Genomic DNA, 27,749 nt, shown 5'->3' with positions numbered 1-27,749 from the left:
TATTTCTCAATCTTTTCAAATTAGAATCTTTAACTCATGAACCCCAATCTCAACACTGACACAAATGTAGCACCCTTTTACATTCTTGTAATTCTTCAATTTTTTAATAATAATGCATCAGTAAGCACTATGTACAACATCATCTTAGTTAATGATAATATATTTATATGATAATACATTTTTAAGCCATTATACAACAAAATGCTACACTTTTTCTCTTGGTGGTGGAATTAAAAGTAGTTTGAAAATTTTTCTTTGGATTTACTCTTTTATCTAATTTTTACAAAGTTTATGTATTATTGCATAAATTAAATAATAGAAGTCTTCAAAAGAATGTTGGTTCTAGTCAAGACTAAGCAAAATTATAAAATTAGGTTCATCTCAATTATAAAATGTGTACCTTAATCAATGAAATGAAGACTGTATGGTATTTAGTATTTACTTTTATGATTCAACTCCATGGTAAAAGAATAAACACAGCATTGCTTTCCACAGAGAAGACTGAAAGCAAAATAAGGGCACTGAAATAATGCCTAATGAGTTCCTTCCACACCTCAACAAAAGAAAACCAGCAAAATGTGCTCCAGTCACTTAAACAATTAGTGAGTGCAGATCTCTCTGCCGTCCTCTTTAAGAATTCTGGATGGTCAGCACAAGTTGTTAAGAATTGAAAAAGATTCCTTTTAGAAGCTTGCTTGGAAGGAGGGAGGGAGAGAAGAGGAAGAGAGAGACAGAGACAAGAGAAACAGATGGTTGCAGATCATCACAGAGTATGCCACATTAACTACGGAGCAATGATTTACAGTGTTTACTGTAAATGTGCAGAGAACAGTCCAAATCAGTAAATGTGCACCTACCTTCAGAACTACAAAATACTGTAAAACACATGCCAAACCAAGTAATATCTTTCAGGGAATCACAAGTCACACAGACATGTAACAGAATGTTTACCTTGATTTTGGTAAGTTATCGGTATAGTGATGATAAAATCTGGAATGATAAGGAACCAGTGTGGGGCTCAGATACCTGGTGGCCAGAGGCAGGGGCCACTAGCGTACTCCATGGACAATCAGGTGAGGTCTGGGGGCTGAATAAGCTCTGACTCCAAATGAGCAAGAAAAAAAAATGGGCTAAGGACATGAATAGACAATTCTCAAAAGAAAATATACAAATGGCCAACAAGAATATGAAAAAATGCTCAACATCACTAATGATCAGGGAAATGCAAATCAAAACCACAATGCGATACCACTTCACTCCTGCATGAATGGCCGTAATGAAAAAATCAAAAACCAATAGAGGTTGGCAAGGATGCAGTGAAAAGGGAACACTGCTGGAAATGTAAACTAGTACAGCCACTATGGAATACAGTGTGGAGATTCCTTAAAGAACTAAAAGTAGAACTACCATTTGATCCAGCAATCCCATTACTGGGTATCTACCCAGAGGAAAAGAAGCCATTATACAAAAAAGATGCTTGCATACACATGTTTATAGCAGCACAATTCGCAATTGCAAAAATATGGAATCAGTCCAAATGCCCATCGATCAATGAGTGAATAAAGAAATTGCAGTGTGTGTGTATATATATGTGTGTGTGTATATACTATTAATACTATACAAATAGTATATATACTATTATATATATTATACATTTATATATTATATATTAATATATATTAATATATAATATTTTTGCATTTGCAAATTGTGCTGCTATAAACATGTGTGTGCAAGCATCCTTTTTGTGTAATGGCTCCTTTTCCAAATGCCCACCTGTGATGGGCATTTGGGCTGTTCCATATTTTTGCAATTGCGAATTGTGCTGCTATAAACATGCGTGTGCAAGCATCTTTTTTATATATAATATAGATATATATTATATATATACTAATAGTATAGTATATATAGAGTATATGAATAATACTATTCAACCATTAACAAGGAATGAAATAGTGGTATTTACAGCAACCTGGATGAAACTAGAGACCATTATTCTAAGTGAAGTAACTCAGGAATGGACAACCAAACATTGTAAGTTCTGACTCATAAGTGGGAGCGAAGCTGTGGGGATCCAAAGGTATAAGAATGGCACAATGGACTTTGGGGACTGGGGGTGGGAGGGGGTGGGTGGAAGTGGGGGTGAGGGATAAAATTCTACAAACTGGGTACAGTGTATACTGCTGGGGTGATGGGTGCATCAAAATCTCACCGAATCACCACTAAAGAACTTACTCATGTAACCAAACACCATCTGTTCCCCCAAAAACCTACGGAAATAAAATAAATAAATAAATAGCTCTGACTGCACATGCATACCAGGCAAGGTCTGTAGGCAAACTCAGGAAACAATACAGTTTATTCCACGTATACACAACTGGCAATACAGTAGAAATGTTTGAAGAACGCAGTCCTTCAAAAGATAGGCTTCCATGGGACTAGGGTGAGGCACTGGCAATGCACTGATTCTGACAGTGTAAAGGTAAATAAAATGAAAGTTCCTTTGTTCAATATATATAAAGGAGAGGCAGCTACACTGCTCCTTCCCTTCCCTTAGGGTGTCTCCTTAAAACAAAATAGACCCAATTTTTGTGATCAGGAAATAGATAAATCCAGTCTCGTTTTCCAAGTTAAGTTAAACACAGGAGTTGTTGAGAAGGTGGACAGAAACCATCACAACATGGCACATCTAGTTGTCTCTCACAGAGATAAGTGTTCATTGTTCTTTCTCCTACTTTACTGAATATTTGTGTGAAATTCTGTCTAGACTTTGTCGTCTTTAACCAACTGCCTGCATGCACTTAACCATACATGCACACTTAATTGTAAATTGTATTTTCTCTGTATTCTATGTTGGTACCAAGAGGTACCAGTGTTGGTAGGATTTTTTATTTCTCCAACAAATAATAACAAAAATAAATGTCAGCTTCCCCCCAAGTGTGACTCCCCTCATGGCTGGTGAATTGTTACCTGTGGCAATTGCAGCTAAAAGTTTCCCAGGCCAGATACGGCTGGAAATGGGTCCAGTGTCTCCTTACTCTGTGTAATAGGTAGAGCTTCTCTCCCCTCAACCACTACCTTTCAGCAATCCCCTCATGATACCTTACTTCCCACCCCGGCATAAGCCCACCCTTCCCTGCACCACCAGAGCCCATCTCTGAAGCTAGAGATGGTGGGGCCACAAAAGGCTGAATGGAAAAGCACAAGGAAGGTGGTCCTGCTCACTCCTTCCTAGGTGAAGGGTGAATAGTCATTTCCTCCCAGTTGATCAATTTCTAAACTGATCATCAATTATAAAGACTACCAAATTTGCTTCACAATTATGAATACCAATAGGCTGAATCAAAACCCTTTATTAAGTACTCATCAAAGCATAGCATATTAAATAATACTTAACAGTTTTAATTTTAATCATTTGTTTTTAGTTTTAACCAAGGTGAAGTTCATTTTACAAACAATTTTGAGATAAAAATCAAATTTTAAAAATTCAAATTGAATGAAAACAAAACAAACAGCAACAACAACAAAGCTTGCATAAGTACAGCCAAAGTATATCTGGAAGCTGGTGTTTAAGAATACGGAGTATATTTTATTTTTTTCTTTTTAGAGGTATTAGTGAATAAACACAAATTCACACTTCTTTTTAAGGAACCACTTGAATGTGAATGGCTCCTAAAACAATCAGTTGAGTTGCCATATGCATACTCATGAAATAAACCAATGGCAGACCCAGTGTGTAGCTCTTTAAGCTCAAGCCTCTACTACAGATGGTATTTATCATCACATAGGAAGCCTGTCAGCCTGTTTATAGTACTAAAGAGAAGATTGAACACCTAGAGATGGAAAAGGGTTTGGGTTCCTTTTATTGCACCTCCTGTACAAATCTCTCTCCTCATCTTTTCCCACCCCTATTTTAGTGATCATTAACTTCCAACACGAAAAAAGTAGAAAAACAATATCTAAAAGCAATGTCTCATTGTCTCCTAAAGGAAAGCATCTTAATAGCTCTCCATATTGGAATCCATAAAAAAAATGCTTCATAGCTTTTCTCTCTTAGGTTCTGTCAATTTAAATTTCAAATCTGGAATTGTAACTTACATGAAAACTTGGCTCATCTGTGTCTTAGAAAAGAGAAAAGCAGAAATTTGCACAAACTCAAGTTCAGCATTTCTAAGTTTGCATATTTTCTACCTAACCTTTATTTGTGAAGCCTCTTTATAGAACTGTCTCACCAAATTGATAAAATAACTTATGCAATTTGTGTGTTTTCAGCTCTGCCAGATGAGCAGCTCTGAAAGCCAGCCAAAGAAAATGCAGGCTCAAAGTCAGAGCAAATTTCCCAACAGCAAAGCAATGAGGCCTTTGCTGCCTCCCTTGGGAGACCGGCCGGCTAACAAACCAGAGGCTCTGAAATTTAGAAGGGGCAAAAAACTCAAGTCATATACACCATACAATGGAAGAACATGGGCTTAATGAGCCAATGCTTTTTCCCTTTTCTGTTTATATGTGTGGCACAGATCCACAGATCAGGACTATCACAAATTCAAGGTACCTGATAGGTTTTTTATTTTGCATTCCTAAGTAATTATCATCTCCTATACACTTCACAGCAATGCCTCAATATTTCTTCATGATATAAGGCAGATAATAATGATCAATTGTGTCTTACGGCTATAGAAATGTAGACCAGGTGACCTGAATAATTTGACTAATAATTTGCCTGAGGTCATAAATAAATGAGCAGGATATCCAGAAATAAGTGTTCAATTTCCTATTTTTTTGCTTTTTTTTTAGATAATCACTTTTTTGAGCTCTTCATAAGTTTTAAAAATCCAAGAGCCATAATTTACTGTACACTATGACTTCTCAGGATCCTTGAATTTCAAAGCACCGTATACTCTATGATATGTTAACAAGGATTTGCGGCAAAAAGAATACATATTTTGAGTGAGTGCTGTCTTGGCTACTGTATATTCATATACAGTTACAAATTAAAAGATGGTTTTAGATCGATATTATTGTCAAGTTCTTTACCAAATCCCTTATCAAGAAAAGAATTGTGCTAGCCTTAAGTTTTTAGTCTTATTTTTCTTCACAGTGAATGTAGTAGTTAGATCCTATGTGAAGAACTGTACTGGGTAAATAAAACAATAATATACATTAAGTCCAAGTGGTCATTTAACAATCACTGCAGCACAACTCCAAGAAATCGGGTAAACAGGGAAAGTTTGGATAGCTGGATTTGCTTATTTTTGTGAAAAATGCAGCAAAAGCCCTGATGCATTGTATTCATATCCAGGACATAGCACAATTCATGCCATGTTGCACTCAGTCCTAAACTCTACTCTTGTCTCTTTCCAATGCAACCATCCCCAAGTGGCTTGTGAACATATAGAATTAGGCACATTCAATGTATGTCTATGTCATTGTCATTCATTTATTTATTAAGCCTACAAATACTTTACTGGATACCTACTAAATGCCAAAAGATACGCCAATGAGCAAATAGACAGTCCCTGCACCCACAGAGCTTATGCCTAACCTAGGAAAAAAGACTGGCAACTATTTAAATTACAGTATGGTAAGTGCTTCAAATCATAACACTTTGATAGTATACAGCTTTTCTACCCTAGTCTGGAAGCTCAGAAAAGAGATCCTTGAGGAAGCAACATTTAAGTTCAGGCAAGAAGGAAGGGTAGGAGCTGCCCAGGAAGAGATAGAGAAAGGACTGTGTGCAAAGGCCAGGAAGGCCACCGGGATGGTAAGCAGAGACAGTGTGGCTGAAGCATAAAGAGGGAGCGAAAGGAAAGTACAATAAAATTAGGAGTAAATTGGGAGGTAGCTATTTAGAGTGTTAAGAACCAAGTAAGACCAAAACATCACACTATATATCAAAAATATGTACAATTTCAATTTCTAATTTTGTTTTTTTAAAAAAGGACAATGGGCACCCAATGAAAGAGCTTACAGAAGAGAAAAACGTATTCAGGTTTACCCTTTAGAAACACTATAGATACTCTCTTGAAAATGGAAGGGGAGGCCGGGTGCGGTGGTTCACGCCTATAATCCCAGCACTTTGGGCGGTTGAGGCAGGCAGATCACTTGAGGTCAGGAGTTCGAGACCAGCCTAGCGAACATGGTGAAACCCCATCTCTACTAAAAATACAAAAATTAGCTGAGCGTGGCGACATGCGCCCATGCTCCCAGCTACTAGGGAGGCTGAGGCAGGAGAATCGCTGCAACCTGGGAGACAGAGGCTGCAGTGAGCCAAGATTGGACCACTGCACTCCAGACTGGGCGACAGAGCAAGACTCTGTCTCAAAAAAAAAAAAGAAAAAAAGAAAAAAAAAAGGATAGGGAGATGGAGAAGGTGGGGCATGGAATGAAGAACCAATTAGCAGATTCTCACAGTGGTCCATGTATTCAACGATAATTTTCAAACAAGGTAAGGTTATCACTCTCAAACCGATGTGATAATAATGTGTGTTAAAGACTTTATTTAACTCATTAATTAATGAGGGACCCAATAAGGTGTTACAACCAGTTCAGGGGAAAATTTTTAAAAACACATGTTTTATATAAGAAAGATGAAAACTGAAGTAGATTTGCAATAGATGTAAAAACTGGTCTATCCAAGGAGCAATAATTAACTGCTTTCCAAATAATTTTCATTTTTATGGATAAGAATCACTTGCATACCTATTTTCCACAACTTACCTAGTTGTAATGTAGCTCAAAAATAATTAAAGGCAGAGATAATTCAGATGCCTGAGGTAACAGGACACCCACTAGTCTTTCTTGCCCATTGTAAAGTCTCTCACCATTTTTTTCAACACCAATAACAATGACTTAGAAAAGAGACATGTCACTCTACATAGAGTAAGTGGACAATTTTGAATATATGTACATATTGGAATTAACAAGACTCAATGTTTGATTGAGACTTTTGATGGGAAGGAGGCCACAAAGGAAATATCCAGACAAATGCCTGTTTTAAAACAAATTCCTAAATGGCAGAAGGTGCCATCAGTGTCTGTTTGGATTTCTCAGCACAGGGGCCCTGTTGCTCTGTTTAGGAACCCACATTGTAGGGGAGTAGTGGACCCACTGAAAAATTATATTGTAAAGCTCACCACAATGTGCCAAAGGACATGGATTTTAAAAAATTCATTCCCTTCAATGGGATTTTTTTTTTCTTGTTCTAGCCTCTGCATTACCTAGTAATACCAGGCACAAATACAGTCTTTCCCCCGCTCAGCAAGGGTTAAGCCACATGGGAGTCTATGGAAATCTCCCGGTCTAGAAATGTGTTACTCTCTCTTTCACTATCCTCAATTGGAAGCAGTTCAGCTTATGGTCTTAAGACAGCCAGAGGAAAGAAAAAATAATGTGAATGTTTAGTGTCACTGCCATGAGCCTCCCATCTCCAAATATTCATAATTTCTCAGATAAATTCCTTCTAGGTTTTGATTTCTTGCTAGATGAAAATAAAAGTTTTCAGAGTCATCCCACTTTTGGTAGTTTTTCTCCAAACACCATCTCCAAACACTAACACAGAAACTGAGCTCAGAAACTACCATCTCCAAACACTAACACAGACACTTTTAGCTAAAAGCTTTTAGCTAAAAGTTCTGTGTTCCATAACTGTAACTTTTACTAAAAACGATAAAAATTACCAAGTCTTTTCTAGTAGTTTGGTAAGAAATACAAATATCCCAGGGCAAACAATTTACATGGCACTTAAAGCCCCCATTTATATTGCAAAATAATAGACATTATAAATGTACAAATTTAAATATCAAGTTCGTTTAATAAACTAGTCTGGTACTACCAGAGTTTGTTTTATGTGAGGTCTTTTTAAAGGTGTCAATGAGCCGCCATAAATATTGAGAACTTTCTTTTCAATTATTCTTTCTCAGTTCTCATCTCTCTTCCTCTGCAAACCCTTTCCATGTCCTATCGTACTACCTATTGCTCTCCATTGTCATAAATAGGTAAAAAGTAATTTACCCAGTTTCAAATGCTTTCTAAACTTAGGTCTACCAAGTTTAAAGCTTTCAAAACAATCTTCAAAGTTAGTTCTAAGGCAATTCTTCCCCAAAGACTAAATTAAGCTGCTAAAAACTGCTTCACTTGTTCTATCTAAACAAGTCCCATGTTATCCTCGTGAATAACCAGGATGAATAATCTTACTTATACGAGCAATCATGAAACCACTGGAATAAAGCACCTCATATCCAGACTCCCAGTTACTAAAACTACATTCTCTGGAAAATGGTCACATGCAGATGAATAGTTCAAAAGTTTTTATTCATGTTAAGCCCGAGATGCACATATGTTACCTGTGTCTCTGGAATAAAACAAATTAAAATGTACCAAAATATGCCTACATGTGCTTTGGAATAATCCTACACATATAACTGCCAATTATGCAAGCAGCTTTGTGTTCTAATTCTCTATATTTTTAAACCTCTGTCAAAGTTAATTTTCACATTCCTTACATACTCACAGGCAAGATAAAATATCCCTCAAGATAAACTTGTAAAGCCTAAGAAGCAGTGAAATCAAATAACCAACTATAAATATTGGGATGTGGGGCATTTTTTAAACTATGCTGCTACTCAAGCTAATCTTCAGATATCCTCATTTTTTCCTCAGGAAATACCAATGTTTGTATTCCTGACCTTTACAACTTTCGAAAAGCAACCAAAAATTTTGAAAAGCAAGTCTTAATTAAAATAGCTTTTATACTGTTTAAAAGACCATAACAGTGTTTCTCTGAGAAACTTCTATTTTTCATCTTGCTATAGAAGAGTAACACAATCTGTTACCCTGAAAACTCTCTTCCCACCTGAGGCTTAGTGCACAAAATTCCAACACCAATAACTAAGAGATAATCATATTAGAACAGATTTGAAAATAGCACTGACAATTCCTCTCTTCAGCATGGTCTGCCCCTAAGAAAAATTATTGCTTAAAGCATTGATTATATTCTAAATAGTCAGAAATTCTAAGAGCAGATCTTTGCGGGGGGCGGGGGGGTGGAATTAAGGAAGTATACGAGAAAAAAAAAAAACCACAAGGCAGATAAATATTATAAGCCACATCCACAAGAATAAAAATCCATAAATATTTTTGACAGGGTAGAAAGATTGCCTGAATGATAACATTTGGTTTTAACCAGGCAAAATGAAATCATAATCCTCTTAACCAAGAGAACACAAAAATTTTCCCAATGATATATCCTTTCCCAGATGTACCCAGGATTTGCAGAATCAAAAGCAGCTAATTGTTGCCTTAAATATCTGGAGAAGGCCAGGTAAAAGTCAATAGCATCCCATAAACTATGTATGTGAGAATTTCCATTTAAACGTATTTTAGAAGAGAATAAAAGAAGAATAAATGTATCTGCATACTTAGAAGACTTCTGCTAGGTGACATTTCCTGGGGAAAATTTACTGCACTTCCAACCAAACTCCTTCAATCAGAATGACGCATCTGAACCATCAGTTTTTGAAAGTGTCGGTTACCTTTGAAAATCGAGCGTTTATCCATTTGGTAAAGGTTTTCTTCTGTACATCATTGTGTTCATCTGCGGAATGGAAAAAGAAAGAGAAGGAAAAAGTATGAGAGTCTGTACCTTTAGTAAAGCACCAAATAAGATTATCTCTATCCTCGAAGAGTTTAAAATAGTCCTATTAGTCGAGCTCCTGGAGCACAATGATGCGCAGCTGATGCAGAATCTGATGACTGCCCAGTTCACCTATGGAGCCCAACACTGCCTACAACAGAGGGAGGCTCGGGCACCTTTCCCGAGGGACCAGTCTGTCTCACCCTAAGCCCCGGAGTCCTGCCATCAGAGACCAAATCCAGGTTTACGGGATCGAATCAGGGACCTACTTTCCAGCTAGTACCCATAGCACTTTCTGCTACATTTTGTTGAAGTAAAATTTCAGCATAATCAAAATGTCTTCATGTTCAAAACAAAAATTAAAGTTATCCAATAAAAAAGTCAGGAATTCGTGACTTCCTCCCTCTTCATACTGGTCCTACACCCTCTAGAATGACAGCATAAGGTTTATGGTCAATCTTGTAACCCATTTTCCTGTAGTAAGATTGACATGAGGTTTTAATGATCTTGATCTATACAAACTTTTACAGGTAGAAAAATCAGAAGAATTTAAAACCGTTATCAATTTTGGTTTTGATTACAAATTAATTTTATAAGTCATAAAAAATGAAAAGTTACTTTAAAAGACTGACCACCCTGAACTTTTTAAAGATGGGTAGAAGGATTTGGTTACATATAAGAAGGCCGTGTGGCTAACAAAAAGAGAAAAGGATTTTCTCTAGAACCAAGTAGACAGTGTCCCAATCCATTTATTGTGTGACCTTGGGTCATTATAACATCGCCTAGCCTCACAGTTCTCATCTGTACAATAGGGATAAATAATATCTAGTTTGCAAGAGTACTGTAAAGGTTAGTGAATATAAATGACAATCACTTGACGAAGAGCTGGTGTCCAGCTTGTTATAATGATTATAGTAAAAGTGTAAGCAAGGCAGATAAATATCCATTGGACTTCTTCAGATCATACTCTCTTTCCTCACCACTCGATTTTCTGTTAAAGCCAGTAAAAGAGTCATTGTTGTCTTAAAGCCTACAAAACAGCATTTTGACAATCTCTATCAGTTGTTCAGAAAGCTGTCCAAGGAGTATCTACAACAGTGCAGAAAGGTGTGGCTCCACCCATATGTGTGTCCTGCCTCCTCTGCCACCTTTCATACTGCTGGGCTGCCTCCCACATCGGAACAGCAAAATAATAATGGAGGCGGCCCAGGTGTGCTTGGCCCTCCAGCGTCGATTCCACATTAAATACAGACCTGCTCACAAACCTCTACTAGGATCATTAGACGTTCATCTACCACTTCACCCAGTTTGTGGTCTTTGGTCCTCACCCCTTTGTGGAAGGAGAGTTTGTAATTAAAAGGTCATTCCCAGAATAAATATAGCAGCAGCTTCAGAAAAAAAAAAAAAAAAAAAAACGCATTTACAACTCCATAAAGGTAATTGGAGACCTTCTCCAAGACACTAAGGGAGCAAGTGGTATAGAAAACAAAACTGCTGTATAAGAAACTCCTTGATGTTAATGGTGCTCAGAGGTGACCTTCCTTCAAAAGGACAGCAAAGACAGCAACAATCCCTATTTCAAGCTTTATATTATCCAATCAAGGCCACATAAGCCATTTATTAACCAAGAGAAAGTGCTTACACACTGAATGACCCTTTGCCATCTTCATATCAAAGAGGGACACAGCCGAGATTATACTCAGAATACAAGGCTACCACCACACATCAACCTGAAGAAGGCACTATACCAGCCTCACCAAAATGAATTTAATATTAAATATCAGTGTTTAGGGCATTTGGAAAATCCAATTATTTGTCCCACTACCTTAAAAAGGATGTATTTTTATAAATCTGGTTATATGCAGTTTTATTTAATCCTATGAACAAAAAATATAGAAAGGTCAAAAATAAGTATTAAATTATCTTAATTTGATAACATTCACACAACTTAAGAATTTGAGGCCATAAAAAAGGAAAAAATATAAGAGAGAAATCTCACTACATTTTACATTTTCTTAACCTATTTCCAGAGCATTTAACTTTCTTATTTCAAAAACATATTAAAATATCTCATACTATGTAGGTTTCTCCCCAGATATAAAGTGGACAAAGAAATGAGCACTTTTACCTTATCAAATGACAATAATCTTTCCATTTTATCATATATACAATGAAATCAAATTTATGGATTCCCATTCTTATGTTTGTAAAAATGAATAAGATAATGTTTCAACAATAGTCTTTATTTTATGGGTCAAGTCAATGTCAGAATATAAGTCCAAGTAACAGATAAATTATTTGTCTGTAAACAATACATCTTCTAACATCCAAATGTTTCAAAAATACTTCAAAGTTTATAAACACACTTCTGCATTCATTCTCTTGATACAGTTAAAAATGGGGGAAAGGGTGTACATATTTCAAAGACTAGTTTGCATTTTCCTTTTTTCAGACACACACACATACAGACAGACATACTTCTTATTTTCTACTAGACAGGAATTCGGTAAAAAAACAAGAATTTGCCTGTGGCTTTTCAATTATGAGATTGAAATGTAACAAACTTGCCACACTTACTAACCTCCACATCACAACAATTAAGGTAAACAATCTTGGCCTAGATCTGGGGGGCGTAAAAATAGCAGATGGGTAACAGGATAACTAAACTTCTGTCATGCTATTCTGATCAGCCATTTTGTCTGCCTAGAAAGTTATATGGAACTTCCACAGTCTCAAATTATTTCAATCCTCATTATCAAGCCAATTCGTTATTTTAACTTCTCCAAAACAAAAATGTGTAAGAATACAACAAACTTACATATAATTTGATTATAAATAGATATGTATAATATTAAGTGAATGAGTATAATTTCTACTGCACATAAACCTTCTCCAAATGTATTTTCAAGCTTCCAAATTCAAACCAGTGTTTTCCTTAGACTTGGATTTTTGAAAACCATTTTGTTTCTGAAAGCCTTTGCTGGCTTAGCAAATCTTATCCATTAATGACCTTTCTCCATTAGAGGGATGAACACGAGACTGAATTAGAAGAAGAAAAATGTGTTAAATCCCTTAAGGCTGCTTTTCCAAATTCTTCCTCTAAATATTTTACTCTTCTTAAAATGCTTTTGACATGTTCACACAGATCCAAAGGCCTTCACTGCTGCCTAGCCTGGAATTTTATTTCTGTGATAGGTAAAAGAAGTAAAGCAAGATGCATCAACAAAACTGCTTGATAAATCTTCAAGGAAACTGGTTTGAAAATGTTTTCACTTCACCAGCTCAAATGCGTATTGAAAATTGTTTTAGCAGAATGTAGCAACATATCTCAATTTAAATCCTAAACTGGAAATGTGGCAGAGAAATTAGGAGTTGTTTCCCCTATGAAAGCACACAAATCACCTCTAAAACTCCACTGTTATTAGAGAGAAAGCATTATCCTCTGGTACACCATTTGAAGCAATTTAAGAGTGTCCAGTTGGCTGGCACTAATGTAACATGAGTTCCCTAAAGTGCAGCTATTTAAAAAAGAAGCACCTAGACCTTTAGCCAAGAAAGAAATCTCTTATTGGATGATTTTAAACTTGGATTGATTTTATCAAGGCCTCTTTCACACACACAAAATTTAACACACCCTAGAAAGCTAATTTCTCATTAGCAAAGAAGATTATTTTGGAAGCAACAAAAGTATTTCAGATCACACTCTCATTTCTTCCTTTGGTGGGCCCTACATGTGGATCACCCCCAATATAAATCTGCCACTCACACTTAGTTATGCCATTATGCTATCTTGTTTCATCATACCCAATCATACCCAAACACTAATTCATTTATTCAAACAATATGTATTAAAATATCAAATGAAAATAATAAATATTATATAATAATCTGTAAAATATTATAAATATGTAGACAAAGAAACAAAGCCAACAGGAGACAGACTGCTCTCAAACAGAATGTTTAACCTCCCTGAGTTTCTTTCAAAATCTGACATCCTCAGAGGACCTAAAAAAAGCTAAAATTAAAAATGTAGTTTTCAGAATTGTCAAAACTACCTAAGTGTACAAGAAGTTTAGATAATTAACATTTCAAATGATATTTTTGTGAGTTTGCCACATTTAAACATTGAAGTTATTAAAGCTAAAAACCACATTTAAAACAGACTTTCGCTTCACTCTGTAAAAAGCTAAATACAAGTTGATTTTTTTTTTAACAACATACTTTGCTTTAGTTTACAATGGACTAGTTGCGTGCGGAATGAATCCGATGGGTAATAATAACACAAGTGGACCATGTCTTCCCAAGATGCTGTGCCACCTCACTGGCTATCAAACCTGTGAAGCCGTTATAGTCTCATTTCTTCTGAGAGAAGAAGCCCGCAAGACAGAGAGCTATTCCTGGTATTTCCTCGATCCCAGAGGCTGGCTCTTCATGCTCTAGCCAGCTGTTCCTCTTCTCTCAGTCCTGCTATGTATACATCATAGCTCCTGGGTGCTTCTTCATAATAACCTGACCTGCCATACAGATAATGATCCTGATATGCAGACTGGCCTGAACAATTGAAGTAGTATCATTGTCCTGGATAACCAATAATTGGAGGGGAAAAAAATGCCTGCACATGCTTCCATGATACTCTTCAGAGGCCCTTGAGTGTGCACTAATGCAACAAGAATCCCAGCCAGATGCCCAGTGAAGGAAGTCCCTGGTGAGAATAAGTGAAAAGGCACAAGTGTGGCCCGACAAGCAAATCTGTTTAGTACAAGGAAGCCCAAAATGTTAACAAAGGCTCCAAGGCAATGATGGTTGTTAAGAACCTCTAAAGCAAACAAAACTCCTGGGAAAACCTACAGCACAATACCTTCCGAAGCCAGGTCTTCCAGAAATTAAAGAAGATTACAAGAGCAGGTACACCACCCTAGGGAACAGGGAAAATGTGGTGATGACACAGGCAAACCATCTACTTCCCAGTCTTCTTTCCAGATTATTCCTTTCCAGAGTGTGGACATCGTATTAAAATACAAATGCCAATCATCAGCAATGGTGAGCAGGAAAGAGCAGGCAATGCTGCCTGCCAGTCTTTTTGCTAGTAACTCCTCTCCGCTCTAAGGCAAGGAGAGGTGGAAATGGTGGAAGTGAGAAGGAAAAAGAAAACAACTCCGCTTGTCAAAGAAGAAGGCTGAGGCAGAAGTAAATGAATTGTCCAGCATCACCCACCCAGCAAATGCTGGGCCACAAACAGAACTAGGTCTAACTGACTGTGGAGTCTGTGTTCAATGCACTTCCATGTAGGAGGAGGTTAAAGAGGGTTTAATGAAAAAAAGAAAGCTTTAAAACATATCTTGAATAATAGACGAAGTATAGTTCATGCAAACATGGGAAGGGCATTCTAGACAAAACAAACCTTATCAATACCTCTTCATTTCAGCCTCAGATTCAATACCTCACAAAAAAGAACATGTTTAATATAATTGTGGTATCTACAAGAAAACACAGAGGGCTATAGCATATAATGATGTCAAAATAAGGCTAAGATAATCCAAATTTCAGGAAGTTTTCAATCCTGAAAACTGTTTATGCCTGTAAAAAAAGAAGAAGGGTATGGAGTTAAAATATATGCTTTAAAAATGTTCTTGTAATAAAATAGAGATTATTTGAAAAAAAAAATCAACCTCCTTAAGCAAGCACATGCTCTGCTAGCATGACCCAGTGACCCATCCACTCTGCCTAAAACTGAAGGCAATTATGGAGCCTTGGGGTTCTAGAATGTCTACAGCCACATCTGGACTGCATTTAGAATTTACATCATTTTCAGCATCAGAGGTCAGAGGAATTTTTTTTTTAAGACGGAATTTCGCTCTTGTTGCCCAGCATCGAGTGCAATGGCGTGATCTCAGCTCACTGCAATCTCCGCCTCCCAGGTTGATGCGATTCTCCTGCCTCAGCCTCCCGAGTAGCTGGGATTACAGGTGCATGCTACCACGCCTGGCTAATTTTTGTATTTTTAGTAGGGACAGGGTTTCACCATCTTGGCCAGGCTGGTCTCAAACTCCTGACCTCATGATCCACCTGCCTCAGCCTCTCAAAGTGCTGGGAGTACAGGCATGAGCCACTGCACCTGGCCAGAGGATCATGTTTGTTCCAGCTGAGAACCAACCTAACCCACCAAAACTATCCGCCTTACTATCACGGAGCCACAGAGGATAGGAGTAGGAAGTATGTAAGAGGGTGCCTGATGGGATCCCGTCCTGTGACCAGAGTGGTCAGGGGCTTACCCCTCATGACACACAGTTGAATGGTGCCATAAATCAAATCAGGATCCATGTCTCCTTACCTAGCTCTCCTCCTACTCACAAGACTGCCTCTTTTTAAAAAAACTGTTTTATGAAGGTATAAAATTCACCTATCATACAATTCACCCACATACCTACTATACAACTCACCTACCATGCAGTTTACCCATTTAAATTCACCTACCATATAATTCACCCAATTAAAGTTTACAATTCAATCGTTTTGGGCCCATTGATAGATTTTTTTAATTGTGGTAAAAGATATATAACAATATTTGTGATTTCAGCCATTTTAAATCATACAATTCAGTGGCATTAGTTACACCTACAATGTTATACAACCATAACCACTATCTATTCCCAAAACTTTTTCATCACACTGAACAGAAACTCTGCAGTCATTAAGCAGTAAGTCCCCACTGCCACCAGTCCCTGGTAATAGCTAATCTACTTTCCATCTCTATGCATTTGCCTATTTAAGATACGTCATGTAAGTGGAATCATACAATATTTGTCATTTTGGGTCTGGCTTATTTCATTTAGTATAATGTTTTCAAGGTTTCATCCATGTTGTAGCTTGTATCAGAAATTCATTCTTTTTTAAGGGTGGAAAATGTTGCATTGTATGTATAAACTACAGTTTCTTTATCCGTTCGTCTAAAGAGGAGCACTAGTTGACCACTTTTTGGCTACTCTGAACAATGCCACAATGAACACTGGTGTACAAGTATCTGAGTTCCTGATTTCAGTTCATTTGGGTATAGATGCAGGATTTGAAATTGCTAGGTTAATATATGGTAATTCTATGTTTAGATTTTTGAAGAACCAGCAAACTATTTCCCATAGTGGCCACATCGTTTTACACTTTCACTATAATGCATGAGAGTTCCAATTCCCCCTATCCTTGCTAACATTTGTTATTTTCTTTAAAAAAAAAAAAAATGTATAGCCATCCTAGTGTAAGACTGGCTTTGAAAACAGAAACTACCAAACGAAACCCCCAAACTTAGAGACCTCCTGAAGACTTTCTGAATGAGTTCAAGTTTAACAGCTTGCTAACCTGAAGAAGCTGGGGTTCAGAAATTGCTTTTTCACATTTAATCCATACCATATTGCCAAATGATTGATTTACTCTCAAAATAATTATTTTCAGAATTAAATGTAACCATTAATTCCATCTTCTAATTTTAGTTTATTTACTTCTTAACCTATTTTCTTTTCAACAAACAAGTTTTTTTAAACAATGTATAGGAATATAGGAGATAATGTTCTTCTACTTTCGCTTTCTAGAGCTGCTAAACTTAAACTGAAAGAATGTTTCTAAGATTTACAGGCATCTGATACTGTTTGAAACCTTTCCTCTAGAAATATATTTTGCAAAAAAAAAAAAAAAACCTTTTCTATCAACCATATTATATGTGTTGCAAATGTGGAAAAACAGACTCCATTTATGGGGGTAGAGACTGTAAACCTTACATACAAATACTTCACTTTGAATTTTTTTCCTGGAGTGAAGATTTTCATTAAAATTGCTAGCAATGTCATAGAGCAAGGAGGGATTATTTAGGAGACAGTGAATTAGTCATAATGATATGAGTCACCGTCATGAAAAGCCAACAGAAAACTATTTTTTTATTGATTAACAAAAGGCTAACCTTACGATAGAAAATTTCTATGAAATCAAATTCGTCTCTTCATTATTATCAAATAAACATCTATTATGTTCTACAAACTGTCTACAGAAATCTCAAGAAAAAGCAATTATTTCATGAACATATAATTCTAGATGTATGAGCCTCGAAAAAAATGGGGAAAACATTTTGAATGTAAAAACCATTCCAGTGATTTGACCTTCAGACTTTCTCATGACAAGTTCTACTTGTCAAAATAGCAGCAAAAATATGTCCTTGCAAGACAGCTAATTATTCAAATAATATTTTTCTCACTTTAATTACTTTATTATTTTCCTCATGTTATGAGGGATCTTCCTCATATATTCATAGAATAAAACAATATCCAAAAAACAGCAATTTCAAACCAAAAAAATGTATAAAGTATCCAAAGAAAAAGAGAACAACACTTTAAATATCTAAATATCTGCCCGCATGCATATGTAGGAATGCTATGATTTTCTATAGAGCTAATGTAGGAAACCTTTCACTGTATGCCATGTGTCTTCTAAGATCATGACACTGGGTCATCACAGTCAAATAAAAACTATATTGTGAGAGAATACATATTGATATGGTTTGTCTGTGTCCTCACTCAAATCTCATATTGAATTGTAGCTCCCATAATTCCCATGTGTTATGGGAGGAACCTGGTAGGAGGTAACTGAATCATGGGAGTGGTTTCCCTCATACTGTTCTTGTGGTAGTGAATAAGTCTCATGAGAGTTGATGGTTTTACAAGGGGTTTCCCCTTTCCTTTGCCTCTCATTCTCTCTTGCCTGCTGCCATGATAAAGACCTTTTTGCTCTTCCTTCATCTTCTGCCCTAATTGTGAGGCCTCCCCAGCCACGCGGAACTGTGAGTCCATTAAACCTCTTTTTCCTTATAAATTACCTAGTCTCCACCATGTCTTTATTAGCAGCATAAAAACAGACTGATACACATATATATTAATATATATGATAATTCAATAATAAATGGAAAAGCATCAAGCAGTGAATGAGCACTGTAAAAGCCAATGAAAACATTCTGAAGTCAACAACTCCAGTGAATCAAAAGGACCAGCAATATAGTTTGGTTTGCTTCCTTACTTCAATTTAGTCCTCTGTGTGTCTGGGCCCATATGACACCTTGAGATAGGCAAGACCCAGACAACAACAATCCACATACGTTAAGGCACTGGTCTTTCCATTCTGCCAGACAGGAGAGTCCCCAGGTGGCAACAAAGAACAATGCAACCTGGAAAAACTCATGGGTCAAAGAAAAGTGTCTCCAGCTCATCAGGATTAGACATCTACAAAACTTTAGATAACCTCAAGGGCCACAATGAACATCCCCTCAAACAAAGCTGCCAAGCCTTCTTTACTACGCCCCATCATTTGGAGAATCACTGGAGCAAAGACTCTCCCCCTCTTTCTCTCCTCTTCATTTTCAGAACCCACCTCCTTCTGCCTGCTCTACTTTTTCGAACATTGAAACCTCCCTCCGTCCTGCATCGTTGAATATTCTTTTTCAACACCCTTCTCTGGACCTGTCGTGACACAGGCCGCCATCTTGGAATTCTCAGCCACAGAGTCTGCCTGCTGTACCAGTCTGGGCCCCCTGCACAATATGGGTCAGTCTCTTTCTACCATTTCTCTTCTGGATTGTCTTTTTCCATCTTTTGTTTCCCTTCTTAAAACTTCCTATATAATGTCTATAATATACTTTAAAAGCTTTCAACATACAAAGTGTAATATGCTTGTGTTAAACTAGTTTAAGTCAGAAGCTTCAAACACTCTTGTTCATGAACCTCTAAAAGAAGTTCTGTGCACATTTTAAAGTTGACAATTGATATTTATCATAAATTTAAATCGTCAAAAAAGATGTAATTTCTAGCATGTTGTTAAGGAGTTGCAAATTTAGCTCATTCAATTAATAGAAAATGCCTCCTCTGCTACCTAATTAGCAAAAGTAGTCCTCACCGTCAAACTAATCAGCCAAAGCAGATTTATTTTCTGACAAGAGGAGTCTGACTTGGTTTTAGATTTAAAAACCATGTTACAGGTGTTTCCAAATAACATCTCACTTCAGAATTCTCATTCTAAGATAGAGGAATGGATGGATGGATGGATGGATGGATGGATGGATGGATGGCAGGCAGGCAGCTGGACACAAAGCCTTGCCCTGGATACAACAAGGCACCAATCATTTAAAAAAAATTTTAAGGAGTGTTCCTTGTTTTGCATTCTTAAATTGTCCTCTTGTTTGATGTCTCACAGCAATGCAGCACAGTAAAATTTGGGGAGAGTAAGAGGTATGACTTTCTTTTATAAAGTGGAAAAGAAGAATTATGAAAGGAAAGCTAAGAAAGGAGACAGCTAGGTTGCTATCTTGAGTGCCTTAACCACTAGAAAAGCTTGCCACGGTCACAGTAAGACACACATATTCCAGTGTGCAAACCACACTAGAGGCTCACATTTGTCCCAACCCAGTATAACATTCCAGAGAAGTTCAGCTATAATTTAATTAGAAAGGCTAAACTCCAGAATGGGCCACTGAAAAGGCGTCAGTTATCTTTATTTTCATCAACACCAGAGACTTTGTTAAATAATCTAATGAATGTGAGAAATATGCTTTTACTGTGGCTTAATAATTGGCATAATTAGAATGTTAGAAATATCCTCCCACTGGTGACTTTAGTGTTATTCAATGAACAAGGATTGGTCAAAATATTTTCTAGACATGCCCCACCATTGATTAAACAGAATATGAAAATCTAGTGAGTCTGGGAGGCTAGATCCCTAAAGGTCCTATGTTCCAGCCATTGGCTGGAGGATTTTAGTTATCTGCTGCTGATTATAAGACTAAATCTTCTCCCTAAGACAATATTGTCTAATAAAAATATAATGCAAATCACATACATAAATTTAAAAGCTGCATTAAAAAACAGGTAAAATGAATTCTTAGTAATATGTGCTATTTAACCCAATATCTCCAAAACATTATCATTTCAACATATACTCAATATTTTAAAACATCTTGAAAAAACATTTTATAGTCTTTATTTCTTACTAAGCCTTTGAAATCCTGGGTGTATATTACAATTATAGCATCATCTCAATCCAGACGATCTACAGTTCAGGAACTCAGCACACAATGCACCAAATTATACAGCTCTAGAATATTGCTGCATTTACTTTAACTGACCTTCAAAAGGATACAGAGCTTCCGGGCGCAGGGGCTGACGCCTGTAATCCCAGCACTTTGGTAGGCCGAGGCGGGCGGATCACAAGGTCAGGAGATCGAGACCATCCCCACTAACATGGTGAAACCCTGTCTCTACTAAAAATACAAAAATTAGATGGATGTGGTGGTGCATGCCTGTAGTCCCAGCTACTTGGGAGGCTGAGGCAGGAGAATGGTGTGAACCTGGGAGGCGGAGCTTGCAGTGAGCCGAGATGGAGCCACTGCACTCCAGCCTGGGTGGCAGAGCAAGACTCCATCTAAAAAAAAAAAAAAAAAAAAGACACAGTGCTGCAGCTTACCTTACCAACTTTATAATGCAGGCTGTATGAACTGTTTTTCAAATTGTCTTATGTCATTTTGTAAGACTTCTAGTCAAATCAACGGACATAATAAGAACTGGGGGCCAGGCAAGTGACTCACACCTGTAATCTCAGCCCTTTGGGAGGCCATCCAGGGAGGATCCCTTGAGCTCAGGAGTTCAAGATCAGCCTGGGTAACACAGGGAGACTCTGTCTCTACAAAAAATCAAAAAAGTATCCAGGTGTGTTGGTACATGCCTGTAGTACTACTTATTCAGGAGGCTGAGGTGGAAGGATTGCTCGAGCCCAGGAGTTTGAGGCTGCAGGGAATCGTGAATGCACCACTGCATTCCAGCCTAGGTGACTGAGTAAGACCTTGTGTCCAAAAAAAAAAAAAAAAAAAAAGAACTGGGACTATTTCAAACTCTTTGTTATGTTCGTTGTCTTAAGTTTTATATTTTCTAGTCATTTAATAAAAATTAGTTGTACAACCATTTTGTGGAAAACATTGTACAAAGAAATAATAACATTTACAGAGCATCTACTATGTGTCAGTCCCAAAAGAGATCCAGATGTTGCTTTCAAGGAAGCTGTGGTCCGGCAGCCTGGGGTGGGTGGGGAAGGGACTAAGACAACAGAAAATTATAACTAATATATCAGGTACAGATACATTCATAAATTCATAGAAAAATATGTCTTGATGGGGATGAGAAGTGGATCAGGGAAAGATTTGACAAACAGGTTGCATTTGAGCTAGGCCTTGAATTACTATGTTTGAGGCATGTAAAAATTGTTAGAAAACCATTTGTAGAAGAGAGAACAGCTACACCAAAGTCCTAAAAACATGATGCAGACACAACTGTGAAGAGGTTCCTTTGGCTAGATGGTTTTTGATCAGAGCTGTGATGCCACTGAATTTTCAAACAGGCTGCATTTAAATTGAAGAGGACTTTGAAGGCCACAGCAAGGGGTTAAATGAGCAGGCAGTGTGGGCCGTTGGCTTTTCCTGAGCAAGAGCGTGACATGATCAGAAGGGTGCTTTAGTGAGATTAATATGAAAAATGGACTTGTGGGGAGGGAGGCCGGAAGAAAGTAAGCCAGTTTAAGGCTTATTAGAATTGCCCGTGCTAGACATCAGAGAGCCTGAAAGAGTAGAGGAGTAATGAGACAAGAAAGGGGGAGATGGACACAATGGGTATTGAACTGAAGAGAGAAGGTTGCTGCTGGGACTTGGTGAGGTGGGTGGGCATGATCATTATTATACAACCTGCCTCCCATTCTATTCTCAATTAGATTCTATGGCTCTTAAGAGACAAAATTTTATTTATTAGTGCTTTTGCCTCACATATTTACCATTTATTTGTGATAAGAACACTTAAAATCTGCTCTCTATGCTATTTTCAAATATACACCAAATTGTTATTAACTATAATCATCACCTTGTACCATAGATCTCTTGAAGTTATTGCTCGTGTCAAACTATATTCTTTGACCAATATTACTCCAAGTCCCCCACCCTCATGCTGCGACTAGACTACTGAATTATTATAAGAGTAATGAAGGACAGGCCAGGCACAGTGGCTTACGCCTGTAGTCCCAGCACTTGGGGAGGCCGAGATGGGTGGATCATCTGAGGTCAGGAGTTCAAGACCAGCCTGGCCAACATGGCAAAACCCTGTCTCTACCAAAAATACAAAAATTACCTGGGCGTGGTGGCGGGCACCTGCAATCCCAGCTACTCAGGAGGCTGAGGCAGGAGAATCGCTTGAACTTGGGAGACAGAGGTTGCAGCGAGCCGAGATCATGCCACTGCACTCCAGCCTGGGCAACAGAGCCAGACCCCATCTCAGGAGAAAAAAAAAAAAGAGTAATGAAGGAGAAACGGAAGTGCAAAAACTTCTAAAACTTTGGTAACTTAAAGGATGGTGTCTCTCCATTAAAAAATAAAAAGTGTGAAAAAAAATTTTAAGCACAGAAAGAAACTGATTAAGGAAAGAAATTCCTCTTTGCACCAAAAAATGTGAGAGATTAGCAGGATACTCAGGTGAACTTATCAAGGAAGCCCAGTGTGAAAGGAAAATAAATCTTGGGGCCCCAAAAATCACTAAGCTAAAGAGAAAAGTCAAGCTGGGAAATGCTTAGGGCAAACTTGCCTCCCATTCTATTCAGTCACCCCTCTGCTCACTGAGATAAATGCATATCTGATTGCCTCCTTCGGAGAGGCTAATCAGATATTCAAAAGTATGCAACCATCTGTCTCTTATTAACCTATGACCTGGAAGCCCCCTCCTCACTTTGAGTTGTCCCGCCTGTCTGAACCAAGCCAATGTTCATCTTACATATGCTGACTGATATCTCGTGTCTCCCCAAAATGTATAAAACCACACTGTGCTCTGACCACCTTGGGAACACATTGTCAGGACCTCCTGAGGCTGTGTCACAAGTGCACGCCCTCAACCTTGGCAAAATAAACTTTCTAAGTTAACTGAGACCTCTGTCAGATATTCAGGATTCATACCAGGAAAATGCAACGTTAGAACTGACAGGAGAGCGTCTTCACACTAAGGAGCTCAAACTCTCACAGGGGGCTAGCTTTCCCAGTGTCCATCCATGAGAACTGTTTAAAAGTATATTTTCATGCATAAAGACAACCATTAAAAAGGATACTAGCAGGCAGGGCAAGGTGGCTCATGCATGTAATCCTAGCACTTTGGGAGGCCCAGGTGGGTGGATTGCTTGAGCCACCAGCCTGGGCAACATGGCAAAACCTCATCTCTACAAAATAATACAAAACTTAGCCAGGCATGGTAGCACACGCTATGGTCCCAGCTACTCAAGTGGCTGACGTGGGAAGATCACCTGAATCTGGGGAGGTGGAGGCTACAGTGAACCGTGATCGCACCACTACACTCCAGCTTGGGCAAGTGACATCCTGTCTTAAATAAATAAATAAATAAATAAATAAATGATATTAGCCAGGCATGATGGTCCACACCTGTAGTCTCAGCTACTCTGGAGGCTAGGGTGGGACAATTGCTTGAACCCAGGAGTTTGAGGCTGGAGTGAGCTATGGTTGTGCCACTGTACTCCAGTGGGGCAAGAGAGCAAGACCCTGTTTCTAAAAAAAAAAAAACAAACAAAAGGTTAAAAACATGATATTAAGGTACATATAATGAATATGTAAAGACATGGAAGGATTTTCACCATGTATTAAGGGGTAATAAAGCAGGTCATTAAAGAATATACACAGTGCTTCATTTATACATGTGTACATATGACAGAAAGCCAAGAGCCAAAATGTTAACACTCTATCTGTAAATTAGAAGATTCTGACTCTTATATTCTATTATTTGTTAGCCATATTTTCTAAGTTTGTAATAAATACGTAATACCTTCTGTAACATTTTGTCTTTAATGCACTCATCTTGTAAAAGGTGTATTTTTCTCCACTTTAATGAAGACGAGTAGGAAAGGAAGAGAATTTGTCAGCTAAAAAATAAACTGGGCTGACACAAGATCTGTCTGTCTGTGAGTCTGTCTGCTTTGGTGGAGGATGGTGAGAATAAGGGAGACTTCTGCATATCTGTAGTTACATGCAGACAGGAAGGATCTAGGAGGAAGGAAGATACTGCAGATGCCAACACTCAACCAAAAACAGAAAGAGCTCCCAAATCCCAAAGGATGGGAGAGAGAAATGTACCATGAGCTAAGCTCCTAAACTGGAGAAAGCCCACATATTTCTAAAAATGAAACTTGCCAGGTTACATTGCTTTATTTGCACCTGCCTGTCCAGTGGGTTTTCCACTTGGAGCTAATTCTCTCTTCAGAGAGAGAATTAATGTAAATAACTGTGTTTATGGAGGTCACTTTCTTCCCAGCTTCCAGTCTATTCACTACAGAAACACCATGGAAGAGGGAGCTGAATCATTTAAAATACCCTTTTTGCAATAAAATCAAGTATTTTAAGACAAAATAATTAGTTATTAAAATGGTAAGAAGGCTGGGCGCGGTGGCTCACGCCTGTAATCTCAACACTTTGGGAGGCCAAGGCAGGGTGATCACTTAAGGTCAGGAGTTCAAGACCTGGACAATATGGTGAAACACCATCTCTACTAAAAATACAAAAATTAGCCAGGCGTGGTGGCACGTACCTGTAATTTCCACTATGCAGGAGGCTGAGACATGAGAATCGCTTGAACCCAAGAGGCGGAGGTTGCAGTGAGCCAAGATCGCGCCACTGCACTCTAGCCTGGGTGACAAAGTGAGTGAGATTCCATCTCGAAAAAATAAATAAATAAAATGGGAAGAAAAAAATAGAAGATTAAGGCAAAGCAAAATGCTACCAACAGATCACACCAAACTACCTAGACTTTCTCCAAAGTCTAATATTTTATTCACTTTCAGAACAAGAATAGAAACCTGGGGAAAAAATGAGGAGTATCTGTCCTTTGCTTATGTACTTTGATGAAATGCCAACTACTACTATAAATAGCATTTTTTAAAATAAGAAAAAATGGAGTATTTCAGAAGTGGTTTTTGGGTTTTTTTATATTGAGTTTTTTTGTCTTTATTTGGACAAAATTTTGTCTTTATTTGGTTTTAATATACACCATGACAAGTTAAAAACAAAATGTGAGTTCATAAAAAAAGGAGGAAGAGTCATTTTAAAAATTAAATTTGTAAAATTGCATGTCCGCTAAAATACAATCCTTTGTCCAAGAAAAATATTTATAATAAGCAGGAAAAACAAGTCAGAAAGGAACACTGCATTCCCCTTCAAAACTCAGGGCTAAAAATTTGTTCCCATGGACTTCACAGTTTAAAAATTGGCCCATAAAGCACAGAACTCTTTGCCTCAAAGGGTATAAATTGAAAGTTAATAAATACAAGAATTGAAAGGTTTAGTCTCATATTGAAAAATGCATATTCTTATTTTTAATTTTCATAACTATGAAAAAGTTCACATAAACTACTAATACTTTTTGTTTGAGACAAAGTCTCACTCTGTCACTTAGGCTTGAGTGCAGTAGTATGATCACGGCTCACTGCAGCCTTCACTTCCCAGGCTCAAGTGATTCTCCCACCTTTGCCTCCCAGGTACCTGGAGGGCATACGCCAACATGCCCGGCTAATTTTTGTATTTTTCTGTAGACACGAGGTTTTGTTATGTTGCCCTGGCTGGTCTCTAACTCCGGGGCTCGAGCAATCCGCCCGCCTACACCACACAAAGTGCTCGGATTACAAGCATGAGCCACTGCTCCCAGCCTTACTAATGCATTTTTTAATTAAAAAGCTTATTCAGGTAGGGTTGGACAAGGGGGTCAGATAAAATCCATTACTTGAGCAAAAGTGCAAGAAACCTCATTTACAGGCCACTCCCCTTCCTGATGATCATGTTAACTTCCTGTCACTGTTAAAAATTAGGGTTCTGGGCTGGGCACAGTGGCTCATGCCTGTAATCCTAGTACTTTGGGAGGCTGAGGCAGACAGATCACCTGAAGTCAAAAGTTCAAGACCAGCCTGGTCAACATGGTTAAACCTTGTTTCTACTGAAAATACAAAAATTAGCCAGGCGTCATGGTGTGCGCTTGTAATCCCAGCTACTTAGGAGGCTGAGGCAGGAGAATCACTTGAACTTAGGAGGCAGAGGTTGCACTGAGCCGAGATCACACCTCTGCACTCAAGCCTGAGCTGAAAGAGCAAGACTCTGTCTCAAAAATTTAAAAAAAAAAAATTGCATTTTGCCCCAAATCAGCACTATCTTTATTTAACAGTCTACTGTGAGTCTGACATTTATTTGCCTTTAAAAGAAAAAATTTGTAAATTTAGTCTATACTATCACTGGGTACTGCAAACTTGCTAATTATATCTTCAGTGTAAAATAGCTCTTCCTCTCATTTGTCTTGAACATGTGCTGGTCTTTTAAGCATGAGAAAGTCCAGATAACAGTTGAAGGTTGGAAGAATAAGTTTATGTTTGCTTTTCTGAAATAATTAAGCTTAGAGCTGGTAAGTATGTCTTCTTTCCACTTTCATCTTTTTAGAGTGAAGAGTGCTGATCACTTGAGTCAGTTTTACAAAAGGAACAAATGCATTCGCTCCAGGACTTGGGTTGCCTTCACCGGAATACCTTCCACTGGTAAATCAGTTAAGTAGGAGACTAGAATCTCAGATCGTAATCCATGTGCACAGTCAACATGGCTTTGTAAAAGAAGGATAATGTTCTCTGTTTTCTTTCTTGTTTCTTTCCTAATGACACCCCAACACCTAGCATTTTTCTGCATTGCAGCACCGCAATGGCATCTTTTAGGAACACTAGAATTACTACCTTCCCTGAGCCTATGGATTGTGTAAAATATAACCAATGATCACAAATTTTTCTTGGAGGTTAGCAAGAATGAATCAAACAAAAATTTGGATGAATGATCTTTCCTCAAAACTTTAGCATTTCCCTCAAGACAAGAATAAGCTAACCACCATTATCTAGGGTTCTGTCAAGGAGAAACAGGATCTGAGAAGAAAGCATATGCAATGATATAACCAAAAGCACTGAAAGCAGAATCTCAGAGATATTTGTACATCATGTTAATAGGAAGCGATTCACAAAAGCTAAAAGATGGAAGCAACCCAGT

The 27,749-nt window shown here is 37.8% G+C and overlaps 1 protein-coding gene and 1 pseudogene across 10 annotated transcripts in view; both read right to left on the bottom strand.

Moving 5' to 3' along the window:
• UTRN (utrophin) overlaps positions 1-27,749 on the bottom strand; it is a 594,041-nt gene that overhangs the window by 463,368 nt on the left and 102,924 nt on the right. For 9 of the 10 annotated variants that reach the window (XM_073022551.1, XM_073022550.1, XM_073022552.1 and 6 more), the window contains one exon: positions 9,531-9,592. In XM_073022551.1, coding sequence (XP_072878652.1) covers positions 9,531-9,592 — 62 coding nt within the window. Of the gene's footprint in view, positions 1-9,416; positions 9,504-9,530; positions 9,593-27,749 lie in introns of those variants that run through there. The other variant, XM_073022555.1, reaches the window with a different exon arrangement.
• Positions 9,613-17,032, bottom strand: LOC103240234 (rhomboid-related protein 4 pseudogene; annotated as a pseudogene).

The sequence above is a fragment of the Chlorocebus sabaeus genome, chromosome 13 (genome assembly GCF_047675955.1).
Source record: "Chlorocebus sabaeus isolate Y175 chromosome 13, mChlSab1.0.hap1, whole genome shotgun sequence".
NCBI lineage: Eukaryota > Metazoa > Chordata > Mammalia > Primates > Cercopithecidae > Chlorocebus > Chlorocebus sabaeus.
Note: the sequence above shows the minus strand (reverse complement) of the source record. Positions and strands in the feature narration are given on the sequence as shown.